This window comes from Eulemur rufifrons, chromosome 10 (assembly GCF_041146395.1).
Source record: "Eulemur rufifrons isolate Redbay chromosome 10, OSU_ERuf_1, whole genome shotgun sequence".
NCBI classification, from domain to species: Eukaryota; Metazoa; Chordata; class Mammalia; order Primates; family Lemuridae; genus Eulemur; species Eulemur rufifrons.
In genome coordinates this window covers 31210920-31229539 of record NC_090992.1, presented here as the reverse complement: position 1 = coordinate 31229539, position 18620 = coordinate 31210920, and the positions used below count along the sequence as shown (strand labels likewise).

General features: G+C 55.4%; 1 protein-coding gene across 2 annotated transcripts in view; it reads right to left on the bottom strand.

Moving 5' to 3' along the window:
* Positions 1 to 18620, bottom strand: part of CAMK2A (calcium/calmodulin dependent protein kinase II alpha) — a 60626-nt gene that overhangs the window by 35018 nt on the left and 6988 nt on the right. For both annotated transcript variants that reach the window (XM_069484371.1, XM_069484373.1), the window contains exons 2-3: positions 9648 to 9742; positions 3300 to 3359 (exon numbers count right to left, since the gene is read on the bottom strand). In XM_069484371.1, the coding sequence (XP_069340472.1) occupies positions 3300 to 3359; positions 9648 to 9742 (155 nt within the window). The remainder of the gene's footprint in view (positions 1 to 3299; positions 3360 to 9647; positions 9743 to 18620) is intronic.

The following is an 18620-nucleotide window of genomic DNA, read 5'->3' as shown; positions in this document are numbered from 1 at the left end:
AGTTCCTGAGTGAAAGCAAATCCCACCTCGAAGCCCAGGAGACAGGACTGTATTTCAGTGCTGGGTTCGTACACGAAGCCTCCCCTCCCGTCTATGGCGGCTGCCCTGAGGACCGACTCAGCCCAAGGCGAAAGGCAGGATTCAAGGGCCACGGGCTCTAGTAACAATCCTGCCTCCTGGCGGGGTGACTGGCATGTCTGTGCCCATTGAATTATGCTGTCACTTTTGACTTTTTAAAATATTGTCATAGAACAAACAAATCTGTAACCTAGTTTTCATTTATGTAGCTGGATTCATGAATTTCTGACATTCCTGTGGTATTTCCAACAGTCACGATTTTTGTCTTGGAGGTTGAAAAATAGTACTGTCTCCTTATCCGCGTGTGCCCCTGACAGCACGCTTGTGGTGTCCACTTGGGAAGCTAAATAGAATGAGAACTTGGGCCCTGGAGTCAGACTTGCTGAGTTTGCCTCCCAGATCCACCTCTTATTAGCTGTGTTACTATCGGCAAATGACCTAACCTCTCTGAACCTCCATTCCTAACAGTGCTGCTAATACCACTGGACTGGTGTGGGTAATTATGGTGACGCTTCTTGTAAAGCACTTAGGACAGTGCCTGGCACTAGGAAAAGCTCAATAAATGACCATATTGTCATCTTCATCATTGACCAACCACATTTCCCTTCTCTACCGCAAATCAACCACTAAATTCTCAGGTTGTCCCTAGCACAGCCCAAGTCCCCTACACCCTGGGGTGGCCTTCTGGGGTCTGTCCCATCTGCAGGTGGTGATGGTTCAGAGAGCAGGGTATTGTCCTCCCAAGCAGGATCTGGGAGGTTAAGGCTTTGTTCACGGTGCAGTTGGACTGACCCGTGCTGAGCCAGGGACCTCCCTGACCTGGGCCCTTGGGGCTGGGCGGTGGCCGCACGTAGGCAGCAACCAGTGATCTTCTCTGGATTCACCAAGTAAGCTGAATAGGACTCAGTGTGGTTTCTCTAGGAATAAACTCACCTCTCAGGTTCGACACTCACACCTGCACCTCTTTGCACTTCTTTGGGAAGATTACAACATACTTTCACATGAGATGCTTGGAGGACACGGAAGGTGCACCCTCCAAGGACCCTTCCAGCCCAGGCAATAGCTCAAAGTTCTTCCAAGAGTGTCCCTGTGCTGGATGCTCATCTTTGCTGTCCTGTTCACTGTGTGTCAACTAGCCCACCCCACGCCGCCCCCATCCCCCCTCCTCATTTCTCCCCCACATTCTCAGTGCCTAGCAGATGCCTTGGCACGAGGTGCGTCCACCATGCACTTGACATCAGGTGAATGAATGAAGGAAGGTGATGATGATGGTGATGAAGATGATAGCTACCATTTGTGAGCTTTTACCACATGCCAGGCTTTGTGCCAAGTGCTTTACTTGCCCTGTCACCTTGAACCCTCCCAACAGTCCAAGAAGGTGGGTACTGTGATTATCCCCACTTCACAGAGGAGGATACTGAGGTTCAGAGAGGTTCATAGCCTGCTCGAGCTCAAACACCTAGTAAACAGCAGAGCTGGGATTGAAACCTGGTGTGTCTGACTGCAAAACCCATTCTCTTAACCACCATGGTATATACAGTGTTTCGGTGAGGATCAAAAATCCTGATGGCTCGGAGAAAAAACAATCTTACAGAGTTTCAGGCAAGGGTATGTCTTCAGGTAAGGTTGTTCTACAGGAAGGTGCAGATTGGGGAAAATGGGGGCAGCGTAATGGTGATAAAGCGCTTGCCTCGGGACTGCCATTGTGCTATGCTCTCTTTTATAATCACAGTCCCATGAAGTAGGTATCGCTTTCACTTTCCAGATAAAGCTAAGCTCCAGAGTGGTTAAGCAACATGTCCAGGGTCACACAGCATTTAAGCAGCAAATCCAGGATTTGAGCTGTAGTCTGTCAGCTCGAGAACCCATAACTGACTGCTCCCCACTACAGCTGGGAATGAGGGGGAGAGGGAGGCACAAACAGGAGGAGGCAGTGTTGACCTGAGACAGCTGCAACTGTGCCACAACACACACACACACACACACACACACACACACTGCCCGCCTCCTTCCTCTGGAGCTGACAGTCTTTAAGAACCATGGAATTTTACAGTCAGAGATCACTCACAAACCCCTCCACCATACACTTGGGGAGTTGGAGGCCCCGGGGTTGGCAGAAACTGCCCAGGGCCACATAAAAGGGACATGAGCAGGTCAGGGACCAGGGTTCAAGCAGGGTTCCTCCCTGCCAGCCTCCTCGCTGCCTCTTCTCTGATGCCGGCCCTGGAGCCTCTGGCTGCTGTTTGTGCAGGGAAGGGGAGGTGCCTTTTGGGTATAAATAGCAGATGGAGATGCTTCTCTCCGGCAGGAGAGTTAACCCTTGGGGCCCTGGGCATGGAGAGAGGTTTCCCTCCCAAGTGAGAAGGCGTGGTGGCTGGTGGAGTGGGAATAGTCCTTAGAGACCACCTAGACCTCCTCCTCCTCCAGCCTTGGCATGGCTTCGGAGCATGCTAGAACTGCAAAATCTCAGACCACCAAGTCAGAGCCTACCTTTTCACAGATGCCCAGGTGATTAAAGAAAGAGAGCCCTCTCTTTGTGAAGATGGGGAAAAGTGTCCCAGAGAGGGTAATGCCCCTCCAGTGTCACACAGCCATTCCCCGCCGGCATTAGATCTCAAACCCGCACTTCCTCCCGTCATGACTCTGGACCCCGACAGGCAGGGATCAGCCCCCAGTTGCACTGGGGGGTGGGAGGGGAGGTCAGTGAGGTGCTGTTTCAGGACCTGGCCCCATGGGTGCTGCCGCCCTGGCTCTGTCCCAGCCCAGCATGGGCCCAGCCTGTGCTCTGTCCGCCCCTCGGGCAGGCCGAGTTGGAGCTGGCCTCAGCGGGGCTGGGGAGGTGGGCACAGGCTGGCTGAGCACAGGGGTGGGTTTGGGGAATGGGCCACACCGGCCAAGGCCAAGCTTCCCCCTCCCCCCAGCCCCGCCCTGGCCGGCCTATTTTCATCTCTCCCAGAGCTTTAGGAGTTTTCCTGAAACAGCTTTTCCGAAGGAGGCTGCCGGCAGTGTGGGATGGGAGGAAGGGCCCTTTCTTCACCTTCCCCCGAAACAAGCTGGCTCTGAGGAATGTGGAAACCATTAAAGACGCCCCCTTTCCCATCTCTGCTGCCTCCATCCCTGAGAAGAGAGCAGCTGCTCTCCACCCCACCCCCATACACCCACGGGCCAGGATGGGCAGGGAGCAGGGCCGGCCTGCACCCCCGCGTGTCCCCAGGGCTCACCGATGTTGGGGTGCTTCAGCAGGCGGCAGATGCGGGCTTCACGCTCCAGCTTCTGATGGTCTGAAACACAGACGCTCAGGTGAGTTCCAGGTGAGGGAGGAAGCTCCGCCCTCTTCTCTCCCTTCTGGCTGCTGCTTATTAGCTCTGCCTCCCAGGGCAGCTCTGGGGGCTGGAGAAGCTCACCTCTTGGCCAGGGACTCTGAGCTCTCCAGGAAGGCAGGGGGACACAGTGGAAAGAGGGAGAGGCCTGCGTTTCAGTGACTCGGGTACATCCCTGCCCCTCTCGGGGCCACTGTTTCCAGGGCTCTCAAAGGAGAGGCATCTCCAAACCCCTTCCTGCATAAGGCCAAGCTCCACGCAGCCCAGCGAGCCCCCAAGGTCTGGCTCCTGCTTCCCCGCTCCAGGCCTGCCCCTCAGGCCCTGCTCTCCAGCCAGACTGAGGCTGAACTTCGCTTCTGCAAGCATACCCTGGGCCCTCTCACTTGGGGAGAAAAACAATCACACATGCATTTCTCCCAGTTTGGAATATTCCCTCTTCCTCCCACCTGTCATTCACTGACCGTCATTCACTCCTGCCTGTCCTTTGATGTCGCCAGCCCCTGGCAGCCTGCCCTGACTGCCAGGTGGGCAGGGGCCTCTCTTCTGTGCTCTCAGGGCCCCCAGACAGCATGTTCCACTCTGTGCCGTGGACATCTAGATCCTTGAGGGCAGGGACTTGATGTGCCCCTGGCAGCTACCTGAATGCCTGGCACTTAGGAGGTGCTCAAGAAATAACTGAATGAAGGGACAAATGATTGAATGGATGCACCTTCTAAGGGAGCGACCATTCTCTCCAGAAGACCTGAATTAACTCCCAGGAGCCGCTTTCCTTTTAGAGGACTCTGGGACCAAGAACACAGAGAGCCCCAAAGAATCTGCAGGGGAGAACTCGTGTGTGGCGGCCGCAGGAGTGCCTTCCTGCCTTCCGGGACTTCCACCCGGATCACCCAGGGGGCTCCCACATGCCTGGGAGAGAGGCCTTGCTCAGGATCTGCCACCTGTGACCTCTGACCCTCAGGCTGCTGGGAACAGTCACACCCACGACCCCACTCAGTACCCCCTACACCCCTGGGCTGTGGCATCACTGTCCCCATTTTATAGATGAGGAAACTGCAGCCTGAGCAAGCAGAGACCTCGGCGGGGGGCAGAGTGGGAACTGAAAATGCATTTCTCAATTCCCTTTTTGGTGCTTTCCTCACAATTTGGTAGTTGATGCCTTAATTAAAAAAAAAAAAAGTAAAAAAAGAAAGCACTAACACGTGCAGAATATTTACTCTGTGCCGGGCACCGTGCAGAGTGCTTTAGATGCCTTTTAAGCCCTCGCAATGAACATTTTAGGGAGATGCTGTCATTTTTCCAGCTTTACAGAGGAGGAAACAGGTTCGGAGGGGTTAAGTACCTGCCCAAAGTCACTCCCATGCTGAGTGGTGGAGCCACGCTTTGCACCCAGGCAGTCAGACTCCAGAGCAGGGCTTTAAACCCCGTGCTCTGCTATTCTCCACACCCGGACTCACAACCTCCACCTCCACCTGCGCCCAGTTCCCGAATGGGAACATCAAGGCCCACGGAGGGGAACCCCTGTGGACACTCAGAGGCGAGCCAGGACTAGGAGCCTGGTCTCTGAGTGGCCCCTAGAGGGTAACCGAGGATGGAGAACGTCCCAGCCCTTGCCTCCAAGCACCCAGTTCCACTTTCCCCTGCCCCCGCCACTGGAGCAATCACTGGCTGTCCTCTAAGGGCGGCAGAAGCCAAGATCAATACCGAAAGGTGGCTTTTCCATAAGCAAAGCAATTAAGTCCAATTCTGTTTCCATGGGCTCAACTCCCCAGCTGAAGACTGGCTGCAAGCTCGGGAAGGGGGGGTGGGGCTGGCTGGGGAGCATTCCTTTGATTCCCCTCCCCCCATATCCTCCAGGGCAGGGGATAAGGGCTCTGGGCAGAGGAGAGGGACTGGCCTGGCTGAGTCCTCAGTAGGAAAGGCTGGGCCCCCTACCCCCTCCCCATCCCACACCATCCCACCCCCAAAGAACCAGAACCCAGGCAGGTCAAGTTCAACCCTGTGAGAGGGGGAAGGGGCCTCCTGGCCTAGGCTACATGTTCCAGGGCCCAGGGCCCAAATCCGGAATTTTGCTGTTTTCTCCCTGTGAAGTTACCCAGGTACTGACGGGACTGAAAAAAGAAAACGTTGATCGCACTTTGAGCTTGTGTCTGGTTACCAGTCCTCACTGCTGGAAAGGCTAGGAACTGACAGTTTTTATAAATCTTTTCATTATCTTGTACATAGTACGATTGCCCTGTGTTGTAACTTTCACTGTGAAAAGTATTAATTTGTTGAATGTAAATATATACAGTGTACAATAATTTCTGTAACTGTTTGCAAGGTTCCCATTTTCTTATACACAGAGAACCTCATGACATATAGGGACCATGTTTCTTTTGATCTCTGCTGCCTTGCTCTGTTATGTAGATGGGGAAACTGAGGCCCGATGCTAAAACAGCAGCCCCTCCATCAAAATCATTAGTCAGGTTGGCCAAGCCTTATTAGAACTCAGAGCTCCAAGGCCCCAACTCTGGGACGATGCCCTCAACACTCCCCCAATTGTCTATGCAGCTGAGGAGTTGATTTTAAGATGTAAATTAGCTCTTATCATTCCCTGGCTTCCAACTCTCCAACAGCTTCCCAGTGTGCTTATGATACGACCCAGACCCCTTCGCTACAGCCAGCAACCCGTGCTGGGTCCTGCCTCACCTCAGCCATGCAGCTCCAGCCACGCAGGCCTCCTCTCTGGCCTCTGGCACACGGAGCTCCTGCCCACCTCAGGGCCTTTGCACCTGCTGTGCCCGCTACCCAGAAGGCTCTTCCCTGGGTCTTCTCATGCTGCCTCCTCCTCATCAGGCCAATCCCAGCACGTCCCCTCCCCGGGGAAGCTTCCCTGGCTGCCTTTTGTAAGCGTGTCCCTCCTGCCGCACCACTTCCCCCTTACACCGTCTTATGTTCTTCATCACACTTGTCAATACCTAAAACTGCCCACCTGATTTTCATGTTTCGTGTCCTTTTCAGTGTCACTCCCTAGAAAACAGGCACAATGAGAGCAAGATCTTGTCTGTTGGTCACTGCCACGTCCCCAGGGCCTGGCGTAGAGTTGCTAAGCAGCTTGTCCCAGGCCCCTGAGCTCGGATTTCAGTCTATGTGTGTAATTACTATACTCTGTTGCTTCCCATCCTAATAATTAATTAATTGCTGAATCAATCCATCCAGCTCAGCAGAGTTGCACACGTTGAGAGGTCTGAGGGAAGCCAGAAGCCTCCAGCCTCTAGTCTGGGCACCTGGGAGGGTTGCCCTAATGCCCACGATGACATCTGCTCCCTCCCCGCTGGACGGTTGGGTCACCGTCCAGGGTGTTGGGGTCAGGGGCACAGCCCCGCCCAGAGCTCAGCAGGCAGGGGTGGGTGGACACTCTGGGGCAAGGTCCCTGGGGCCAGACAGTCACTGCAGGACAGGCCCAGGAGGAAGTGCTCTCAGACACCTCGCAGGGACCTGAACGGAGCTCGGGTGCAGGCTGGATGAGCCGTGCTTCCCACGCAGTGCCCTGAGACCGGCCACCAGGGAACTGAGCAAGTGACCCCTCCATGCCTGAGTGGACAGTGCAGCTTGCAGAGGTCACAGGACCCAGGCCACTGCCTTTGGCTGGCTGTACCAGCTGTGTGGCCAGCGTGCCCTAACATGTTACCCCCGTGTGTGCCCTGGCGGGAGTGAGCCTGAGCCCGTGTGAGCTGTTGCCTCTGCCCACAGGATCCTAAGAACGCAGGCGCTGGGGCCTCACCTGCTGAACCCAACCCTGGGGCTGGAACTCCGGCAGCTGCATTTTTTAAAAAAGCTCCTGAGGGGATTTGGCAGGGATTGGGACAGGCAAAATTTTAACTTTTTGTTTCATTTCTTTATGGTTTCTTTGAATTGTTTATACTATGAGCTTTTTTAAAAGACTGGTTTCAAAATATAGATAAAAATATCTCCTGGGTTTGGGAACCACTCGCTAGAAGAGGCTGCAACTCAGGGTGGGCAAAGGGAAGCCTCCGCTCCCTGGGAGGGGTGGACAGAGGCCCTGGGGGGCGCAGCCCCTGCTGGGAGCCGCTGGGAAGTCACCTAGGAGTGCCAGCAGGAGCCGGTTAGAGCGTGTTGCCAAATATTCAGCACTAACCCCCTCCCCCCGCCCCCAACGCACCATGAGTGGCAAACAAAGAATCCTGCTAAAAGAAGCTCTGCTCCTCATCTCCTGCTAGGGAGAAAAGCAGCTGGCAGTTGGCAGACTTTTCCGGAAGGTTCCCTGATAATCTCCCCACCCCAGCCCTCCACACTCACCTAGGCCTGGGCCAACTTCCTTCCAGGAGGTCAAAGGCTCAACAAATTGCCAAAGAGAGGGGGCTTGGGTGGTTACAGCCTGGCATATCCCAGGGTCTACACTGTCCCAGGGATGCTTGGTCACCTCCCAAAACAGGAGCAATGGCTCTTGCACTTCTCCTGTTTGGTGAACTAGCCTGAGATCCCAGCATCCAGGGGGGGCCTCGGTTCTGACCCTCTCTCCCCTTGGGGCAACCTCAACCCATCACCCCCAAGTCATGACCCTAGTTCTGTCCGGCTATATCTCAGGGATTGGGACATCTCGCTTAATCACTAGAGACGAAAAGCTCAGAGAGGTTACAGGATCGCCACTAGTCACACAGCAAGAACAAGACGGATCCAGGCCCCCGGGCAGGAGGCAGCACTCCTGCCAGCCTTCCTGCCCGCGCTGGCCCCCTGCCCTGGCTCTGGACCTTGCACAGGTCCGGCCTTTTCACACCGACAGGGTGCCACGGGAGGGCCCTGGGCCTCCAGAGACCCCTACCTTACCCCCAGCCACCCCCTCTGCCCTCTGCCCCACCTCTTTTCCCTGCAAGACACAGGGGGAGGTTGGTAACTAGGAGAAAGTGCCGAGCTCCCAGCAACATCGAGCGGAGATGAAAGGCAGCAACATGCAGTCCAACACAGGCCTGCGGGGAGGCCTACGGGGAACAGCGTGATCATGTACCAGCCGCTGTGCACGACCTCCGTGAACCCACACCTGCTGGGCCCTGGCCCAGACACAGCTGCAGCCTGTCAAACACGTGGACACTCTGCCGGCCCCTCAATAACATCCCCCATGCCATACGAGCCAGGGGCTACATGGCCCACACCTGCACCCACCTAGCCCAACAGCCTTCCCGCCACCAGGCAGTGCCCAGGGAAGCTTCCGCACTGTTTCACTTGGGGTGGGGATCAGGGTCTTTGACAATAACCCTCCCCCACACATTGACAATGGTCACCACTGTGACTGTCCTAAACACACGCTAATGGCAAGAAGCACGTCTCCTTGGGGGGCTTCCGAAGCCTTAATGTCCATATAAATCACCCAGGCGTCTTATATTAAAATGCAGATTCAGAGCCTTGAGGTCTATAGCGGGGCTCAGGCTGCATTTCTAACAAGCTCCCGTGACGCGGACGCCCTGGTCCAGGACCATTTCTAAGATCCCAGGGCAGTGGTTCCCAAACTTGTGTGCCAAGTAGAACTACCTGGGCATCTTATACAAAACGCAGGTCACGCCCCAGACCTACTATTTAGGGAGCAGAGCGCGCTGGTGTGGCTGAAGCGAGCACACCTGGAGTTCGCCGGTGGCTCCCTGCGCACCAAGCGCCAGGCGCTGTCCTAGGTGCTGGGCCTGGAGCAGCCCGTGCTCTGGGAGCTCCCGGTCCAAAGGGAGCCAGATGCTAAACAAGGAACTAGCCAGTAGACAGGATGAGTAGAGGCCAGGGACAGCCAGGAGGGAAAGAAACAATAATGACAGAGAGAAAATGGGGGAGACCCCTCAGATTTCCAGGGTCGGGGAAGCCTCTCAAAGGATGTGACTTTGAGCCAAGACCTGAAGGCTGACAAACGGCCGCCCGCGCGAGGAGCCCGGCGGGGGCCTTCAGGCAGAGCAGATGGCAAGAGCAGAGGTCTGGAGGGCAGAGATGACGGGGTGGCAGGAGAACAGGGAAAGGAGGCCCCATCTGGCGCCGTAGCCTTCACCTGTCGGGGCAGAGGGCTTGGCCTGTCTGGGAAAGGCTGTGGGCTCCGGCCTTGATTCCCTGAGAAAGTAAAAGGGGAGTTTCTGCTCATGACACCCTCAGGAAGCAGAGCTCGCCATCAGCATTACCCGGCGGCACAGGCCCGAGTCCTGACTCTAAGTCAAGCAGCAGAGGGAGGGCTGAAGGCAAGGAGAGCGCCCGAGGGCAGGGCAGAGTGCAGGCACCTACCTCTGGCTGAGAGCTTCTTGGTGTTGATGATCTTGGCAGCATACTCCTGGCCGGCCAGCACCTTCACACACCTGCGCACCACCGAGAAGGCGCCCCTAGGAGGGCAGAGAAAGCGAAGAAAGTGAGAGGGGCCCGAGGGCCGAGTCGCTAGGAGATGCAGGAGTTTGTGCAGCTGCGCCACGCTAGCACGGAGCCCTCCATCAGAGCCGCGCCAGCTCACACGGGCTGCTGCGGCTCGGCTTGGGGACAAAGAGACCCAGAAGATGGACCCAGAAGACGATTATCAGCAGTTGGCCTCACGTGAGATGCGCCTTCCAGAGTCACCAAAGTTAGGCCCACCGAGTCATAAAACAGAATCATGTGGTATTGGAACCACAGAATCTAGGTCTCCGAAAGTTTTTAGTTTTTTATTCTTTGAGTAGGTAATACATTGACAGTATTCAAAGTTCAAAAGATACAAACCACTCCCTCCTATCCCTGTGCCCCACCTCCAAGGTCCCCTTCCCAGAGATGACCACTGCTAACCGGGTCCTTGAGTCTCTTTCTGCACAAACAGTACTGGACCTGCGTGCTGTTCTGCACCTTCCCTTTTTCAGTAAATAATGTATTGTGGAGCTGCTCACTCCATGTCATAACATGAAGAGCTCCTCGTTACACAGTAGCATGCGGCTGTATGGCTGTCCCATCCTTCACCCAGCCAGCCCCCACTGGGGGGCAATTAGGGTAGTTCCAATCTATAACTGGTACAAGCACCACCACAATGACTAACCTTGTACGCGGGCATTAGAATTGCACTCCCCATGTGTGCACGTGTCTGTGGGATAAACTTCTAGAATTGGAGTTGTTTGATCACAAGGTAGGCGTTGTTTGGCAGCTCTGACAGTAGTGAGAGATTGTCCCTTTTAGAGATGGCACCAACTTACTTTCCCACTGGTATGCGAGGGGACCGGTTTCCTTTGCCCTTGTCAACACAGTGTGTTATCAAACATTTTTATATTTGCTAGTGAGACAGGTGGAAAATGGCAACCCAGTGTAGATTTAATTGGTAATTGTCATTTTAAAAATGAGCCTGAGCATCTTTTCATGTTTTAAGAGGCTCTTGAGATTTTATCCTCAAAGTATTCGTGATGAGAAGAGAACTTGGGGCAAGGCCTGAAAATTTCTAAGCTCACAGGGAGAAACTGATTGTTGCCATGTGGACCATGGTTCATTTCCCACGTCATCAGATTTTTCAGGGAAAACTGGAAGTCTAGATATTGATGAGAAATTTCCCAATTTTTAAATACCGGCATGTTATTCCAAAAGAATCTGAGCATGGTATCGGTCCAAACAGAACCAGTCTGAGTGCTAGATCCAGAGTCCAGGTGCCATTTTGCACACTTTGCCACAAAGGCCATGGGGTCCAACCACTTGGGGATCACAGAGGAGGCTCCTAGGGGTCTGACAGCAACCACGGTCACCACTATTGCCATCCTAGCCACACACTAATGGCAAGAGGAGAGTCTCCTGGGCAGGATCCCAAACTTAATGTCCACACCAATCCCCCAGGCACCTTGTGAAAAGGCAGATTCTGTTTCCTCAAGTCCGGAGCTCCGTGCGGCTCAGTGTACAGTGCTCAAGGTCACACCGCAAGTTCCAGGCAGAGCCACATCCAGACCTCAGCACTCCTGGGTGCTTGACTTCCACGCCAAGTGAGCCTCCCGCCCCCAGGGACACTGGGCCATGCCCAGGTTCTTGACATGGCCCCACCTGTCACATCCTCCAAACTATGATCCCCTACCCTAAGCTTGTGGGCAGATCCAAGCCACACAGATGAGGCTGACGGGCAGGGGAGGACGCTGGCAGGCACGGAGGGGCCTGCAGGCTGGCACAGATGCCCACTCTCCTGAGCACCGAATCACTGGCTTCCCGCCTGGGAAACTGAGAAGAAGGATGAGGACGACTAGAGACCAGGAAATACGACCTTGCAGGAAAGCTAGAGAGGGCCAGAGTTCCCGGGCAGACGGAGGGCTTCGCTCAGCAATGGATCCTCCCTGGGTGTGCCGCCTGCCTGGCTTTCGAGGGAAGAAAGCAGCAAGCCTCCAGTCACCTTCCCCAAGACACCTCCCCTGCTACAAAGCCCCTCCTGTGTGCTCCCAGAGGACCCCTGAGTAGGAAAAACGCACTTTTCTTTCATCATTCCCACAACACTTCTGCCCACCAAATATGAGGAGGTATTTTCCATACCAGCCAATTCTCCTACTCTTTGGACACCAATTCAATGCAATTATGACACCACCTAGAGTTAGTGCAGACCCCGCAGGCTGAGGGCTAAATCCCACAAGACTGTCCCCCTGCCTCGGGTGCCAATCCCAAGTGGTGGATCCCCAGGGTACCCACAATTCTGTCCAACTTGTCTAGCCACTGGGGGTTCCCACAACCCCCTCCTCAGGTTCAATCATTTTTTATGGTGGCTCACAGAATGCAGGAAAACACTTACATGTACCAGTTTTTGCACAATAAAGGCTATGATAAAGTGTACATTTGAACAGTCAGGTGAATAGGTGCACAGGGCAAGGTCTGGAAGGGTCCTGAGCAGAGGAAGTTTTGTCCCTGTGGAGTTGGGGTGCACCACCCGCCTGGCCCGTGGGTATGTTCACCAGCCTGGAAGCTCTCTGGGTCCTGTACTTTAGGGATCTTTACGGAGGCTTCATCACGTAGGCACGATGGACTATTAACTCAACCCCCAACCCCTCGCCCCTCCCAGAGCATGGAGGATGGGCTGAAAGTGTCAAACTTTTGATCGTGGTTTTGTCTTTCTGGTGACCAGCACCCACCCAGGAGACCACCAAAAGTTGCCACATTAGGACAAAAAATACTCCAATGGAGTTAGGAGCCTGGTGTCAGGAACTGAGTTCAAAGACCAAATATTAGAACAAAAGATGCTATTAGCACCCCTATCACCTGGGAGACTACAAGGGTTTTAGGAGCTCTGGGCCAAAACCCAGGAATGGAGACCAAATATGTATTTCTTATTACATCACAATATCACAATCCTACACCTCCATGTGTAGCCCAGGTTGGTGGCTGCTGGCCTACCTTTGTCACTCCCACCCTGACAGTGAGTTCCTGGGGCCAGGACCCTTACTTTCTCCTCTATGCCCCCAGTACCCGGGTACCCAGTGTCTAGTACCAGTAGGGCCCTGTAAATGTTATTTGCTGGAAAAGGAGGTAGATTTAAGCAAAAGTGAGAGGAACTGAAATGACTCAGGGGTGTTAGGAGCAGGAACAGGCATCCGAGGAAGGTAGGAGATGGCCAGTCTCTCAGGCAGGGGGATGGACCCAAAGACCTTTAGGTCCCTGCCCAGCTGGAGTCATGATTCTCCAAAGCGCCATGGGAGAAAACATGTCCAGTGGCCGCATCCGGGAAAGGTTCCAGGCACTCCAGGAAGAGGAGGTCAGGGAAGGTGAAAGGCTGTGAGCCCTGGGGTGCAGCGGCCGGGGCTTGTCCTGCTCCCAGCGTCTAGCGTGCTTGTCCGGAGCTAGAGTCCAAGTACTATGTGCAGGGTGGGTGGGTGGACGAGGGATGCAGGGATCCATGAAGGGATGGAGGAGGAAGGATGGAGGGACAGAGGGAGGGAAGAAGTGATACAAAATTTCTCCATTAGAGAAACAAAATTCCATTCTAGGTATAGACCTTAGATCAGTGGTTCTCAAGCCGGCTGCTGCAGAGTCTCCTGGGGAATCTTTTGAAAATACAGACTGCAAGTCCCCACCCAGACCTACTACATCAGAAGCGCTGGGTGTGGGCCTAGGGAATCTAATTGCATTTTAACTCTCTCCAGGTGGTTCCTTCCCAGCCATCTGGGCACTGCCCGCCTGCCTTCTGGGGAAGTCCTGCTACATATCCTGCCTGATCCCTGGAAATCAGCATGGACGGGACCCACACATGCAGGGAGGCTCAACAGGCCCGTGAACCTGGGCTCTGGCCCCAGGAACCCAGGCCCTAAGAGCCACAGCTATAAAACAAGAAAAGCCACACTTGCTGCACTTCTTCCTCAGAGCAGCATCAAGCTTTCGTGTAAAATCAGAGGCTCCTAACCAGGGGTCCACGCCAAGGGTGGGGCAGCGCAGGGCCCGGAACCCACTGAGGGACATCTCGTGCACCCGAGTGTAGGTACGTGCATTGTTTTTTCCGGGGCAAGGATGCATAGCTTTTATCAGGTGCTCAAACGAGGAGTTTCTCAAAACCTGTTCGGAGCTACCGATCTAGAGGGCACCGGCCCTCACGTGCCCAGAAGGCATCCTCCATCCCAATGCACATTCGCCGCTAAGCTCCTTCCTGACCCGAGCAGCAACCCCGCAGTCGGAATCATGATCCTCCGCTGGACAGATCGGGAAGCCGGGGCCGCGGGCGAGCGGGCGCATTCCTGGAGAAGCCGTGAAGAGAATCCAGGTCACCTGCACTTTTTCTTCTGACCCCACCACAGGCAAGAGAGTGGTTCTCAAGAGCAGGGGCTCTGGGGTCACAAAGACCTGTGGGCCAATCCCAGTTCACCCCTGCCTGTGTGACATTGAACTTGGCACGTCTCCTCTCTGTGTCTTCCCATACGAGGGCAATAATAGCATCTCCCTCCTGGGTGTGTTGGGGAGATTAGGTAACTGGCGCAGAGCACTTGGCACAGGGCCAAGCACGCAGGACATGGCGAGGATAGAAGGGGGGTGGAAGGGCCAGGGACCCCCTCTTTCCACCTACGCGGCCTCAGGTCTCCACGCACGAGTACAAAAGGCTCACCCCTGCCTGCCACGGCAGTGGAGATCAGAGACGAGTCCTAGCAAAAATGAGAGTGAGGCCAGCGAATGGGCAGCCCTAACCTCCTTTTTAAAATCTTGAGGTTAAAAAAGGCATGTTTCTGTATTCTTGTCCCTCAAGAACGGATGGCCACAGCCCACCAGCCCACTCCTCCCATGCCCCTGAGCTGAGCAGCCGGCCAGCAGGTGGGTGGGTGGGCAGGAGCTTGGGAACAGGACAGGGTGGGAGAGGCTGGGAGGCCAAGGAAGGGAGGGCAGGGGTGGGAGGGTGTGGCTGGGGTCCCAAGAGGAAGGGATGAGGCCTGGGTGTGAGGGCCCTGTGTGCGGGGGGGTGGGATGCCGCTGGGCCGTCCTGGGAGCGCCTGTGAAAGTGCTCCCAGGTGCACAGCGGGAGGGGTGGGGGCAGTGTTTCTGGGTGCAAACGGGTGAGGGGGGCGTTCCTGGGTTCCTAGGGGTGGGGCAGTGTTCCTAGGGGCAACGGGTGGGTGGTTGGCCAGAGGGGTATATCAGCCACCCGTCTAGCCCTTGAGCATATGATGCTGTGAGGTCCTAGGTGTGACAAGGCACACGTGTGTCACCCTGGGTATGAAGTATGTATGCATGTAAGAGGGTCACAGAATGTGGGCAGGCAGGCGGTGTGTGTGAGAGACAGACAGGCAGACACTGGAGGGACCGAATCTCAGGGTCTCAGCCTCGTTGGGAGGTCTTGGGCAGGAATTGGCCCCAACACGGGCCTCAGTTTCTTCATCTGCAACATGGAGGCTGGGGCAGGGATGAGGCTGAATAACACAATGGCCTTTCCAGCTTTAACGTGTGATACCAGCGCTGTCCGGTAGAACCTTCTGTGATGATGGAAATAGCCCAAGTTGTCCAACGTGGCAGCCACTAGCCACGTATGGCTACAGAGCACTTGCAATGTGGCCAGTGAGCACCATGTTGGATAGTGCGATTCTGTGACAATTAGAGCAGGTGCCCTTGAATCCCACCAACCGGAGTTCACGCTGCGGTTCAGCTACTTACTAGCAAGTTCCTTCACCTCAGTAAGCCTGTTTCCTCCCCCGTAAAATTGTGGACAGTGATAATTGTACCCACCCTGTGCAGTTGTTTCAAGGATTCAATGAGATAATAAGGTAGGCAATGCATCTGGCAGTCCCCGGGGTACAGTAAATGCTCAAGAAATAACGCCTTGTATAGACATCGCCATTCACAAACGGATGAGAACAGCTGGCATCGTCAGAAACAAAATGGACCTTGTTTGCCAAGGCCGGGGAGGAAGCAAGCCAGGGAGGGGCTGTGAGGGGACACGGGGAGGAGGGGAAGGGGCTGCGCCCTGGGGCTGAGTGGCCTGCCCTGGGGTGGGTGGGCAGGAGTCTGAGCAGGCAGCACCCCCGCCCAGCACCCGGCAGGGCAGACAGGCGAGAGGGCACAGCCACAGTGGGTCCAGCGTGGCTGGGAATGTGGGAACATGCTAATGGGCTGTGAAAAGCAAGATTCACGCTGGGAAATTGCTTTCCGGCTGCCTGGCTTTCTGGTGTCCAGGGTGTGGCTGGCTGCCAGCCCACAGGGGACCCACCACCCTCTCTGGCCTAGAACACCCCGAAATGTTGACATGGCAGCCAAGTGCAGCCCCAGAAGCACTAGGTGGGGAGCCAGCAGACCTGAGTCCTCACCCAGCAGGGCTGCCAGTTTGCTTGTCCTTCTGGGCCTCAGTTTCCCCACTTGACAGGTAGGGATTCGGAGCCCCAGTTCTACTCCCTCCTGGGGCCATTTGTGAGTGGTCCCTGCTCCCCCAGCCCAGTTGTTGTCAACTCCCTCTAAAGGAAACCTCTCCAGCTCCACCCTGAGCCGCTCAGAGCCCAGGCCACGCCTGTGGGTCTCAGCAGACAGGAGCACTGTTTATCCATCGGGCGGTCTGGGGACAGCACTCTCACCAAACTCCCCCTTACTCGGGCCCCCGGGGGTCTGACTGTCTTGCAGTCTTTAGGGCCTTCCCTTCATTGGCTGCTTCCTCAAGCACACCCAGGTCTACCTCATTCTGGGGAAGTAAACAGCCTCCCCCCCAAAAATAAAACAAAAGAACCAAGAACCTTTCTCCCGACCCAGCAGCCCGGGCTGCTTCCTTCCTCCCTTCCTCTTTGCTGCCAAACTTCCAGAACAAGTGTCCGACATCCGCCGCCTCCTCTTCCCACCTCCCACACTCCATGAACCCACCACAATCTGGCTGCCGCCCCCGGCGCCCCATGGAAGAAAGGCCTGTGCCAGGCTCGCCCACCCAATTCCTCCCCCACCCCCCATGACCTCTTGCAGTCCCCCTTGGGCCTAACTTGCCCAGCCTGCCCCAGCCCAGGTGGCGTCTGGCCCCACCGGCCGCAGCGGGGGCTCACCCGTCCTTCGGTGGCGGGGTCACTGACAGTGCCCGCACAGCCCCATCTCTGCCGCTCCCCGTCTGGGCCCCATCCGCCCTCCGTCCATCCTCTTGCCAGTTCCCCTCCGTCTGCTCTGCCAGGGGCCATCAGCTGTGACCTCTGGGAGACTCTGGGCACCCACGAACCCACTTAAATTTCCACAAACATGATTCTGTTCCTGTGCGTCGTTCTGGCAAAGGATGCGTGTCTTTCATCAGTGCCACAAAGGAGTCCCTGACACCCCAAAAGCTTCAAGCCACTGACCAGCACCCAAGATTGAAATCTACATCCATAGCCCCCTCTTGTCTTCAGAATTCCAATCCCATATTTTTAGCTACTCATCATCGTGCCTGGATGCCACCTGGCAGGCACTTCGTAATCAAAGCCCAGTCTCTTCCCCCGAACGTGCCACTGTCAGTGAAGATACTTAAGCATTCTACCTCTCAGAGATGAGCTGCGGGTGATTTCAGAAAGTTCCTGGGCAAATGCGGACAGACCTGCCACCTGTGAGAGGATTAGCATCCAAGACCTCTTGGTGGTCAGTGACGCATTGCTCAGGCCAGCGGATGGGACCACCCAGGACGTGGAACCCGGAACATACAGGGTCAGAGGGGGGCAGGGAAAGAGCTGGACTTGGCCACAGGAGCAGCGCCACCTGTTGGGCTAGCGGGTGGGCATTCGGAAGCAGGAATACCCACTAATATCTTACTACGACGTCTGCCCCTCCCATTCCATCGATGAAGAAACTGAAGTCGAGACCTTGAACCCAGGACTGTTGACTGATTGCCCATTGCTTTTCTGATACCGGATACTCTCAGATCAGAGGGGGCTCTAACTTGGGGTCCACAGCTGGGCTTTAGGGCAGGGGGCATATCTGTGGAAAATGATATTGGACTGCGTATGCATTTTGATGGGGGAGAGTGCGCGCAGCTGACGTGACGTTCTCTGAGGGCTCCTAATTCCCAAAACAGTTAAACAGCTGGGGTCAGATTCATTCAGAAACAAAAGGAAAACCCTGCACCAGGTGTTTCTACCACACCCACCTCTGCGTCCCTCGAGCAAGTCCCTTTCCCTCCCGGGGCCTCAGCTTGCCCATCTGTGAAATCTGCTGGTAAGTAATTTTCAAGCCCTCTCTTTCTTCCTTTTCCTTTATTTCCCATGTAAGCAGTAGTAGCCTTTCTTAATAGTAAACAAACAAAACCCAGCCATGCAAGTCTCCTAATGGCAAATAGACCAGAGGCGATGGGGCTGGGCGCTCAGGATCCTCTTGGTTTGACTTCCCCCTCCACCCGCTGCTGCTTCGTGGCTCCCTGAAGCAACTCTGTGAGCAGAGCTCCAGAAACCACCGCATTCCACAGCTAGAAAACCCTAGGACCTCTTGCAGAAACCCCACCTCTCCCCTCCTCCCACCTGCCGCGGCTGCAGCCGCCCATTCCCAGACTCCAAAGATGCTGCAGGGACGCCGTGTCTTCCAGCTGTCCCGCACTGCCCCACCCCCCAAACGCCAACCCAGCAGAAGTTTCATGGGGGACACAGAAGGCCTGGGAACTGGAAGATTCTATTTGCTGCAGGGAACATTGAACCAACAGAAGTTCCAACATGTTCCTTGTTTTGGCTGCGCATGGCTTTTCTTGAATGGGTTACAAGAAGAAACACAGAAAAATATTCCCAGTTTCCAGAGGCAGGGCCGGGGCACAGCAGAGCAGGGGAGACGCAGAGGTGCTACTTTCCCCCCAGCCTCTGACGGCCTCCTGACCTGGCCTGTCCACAGCGCACA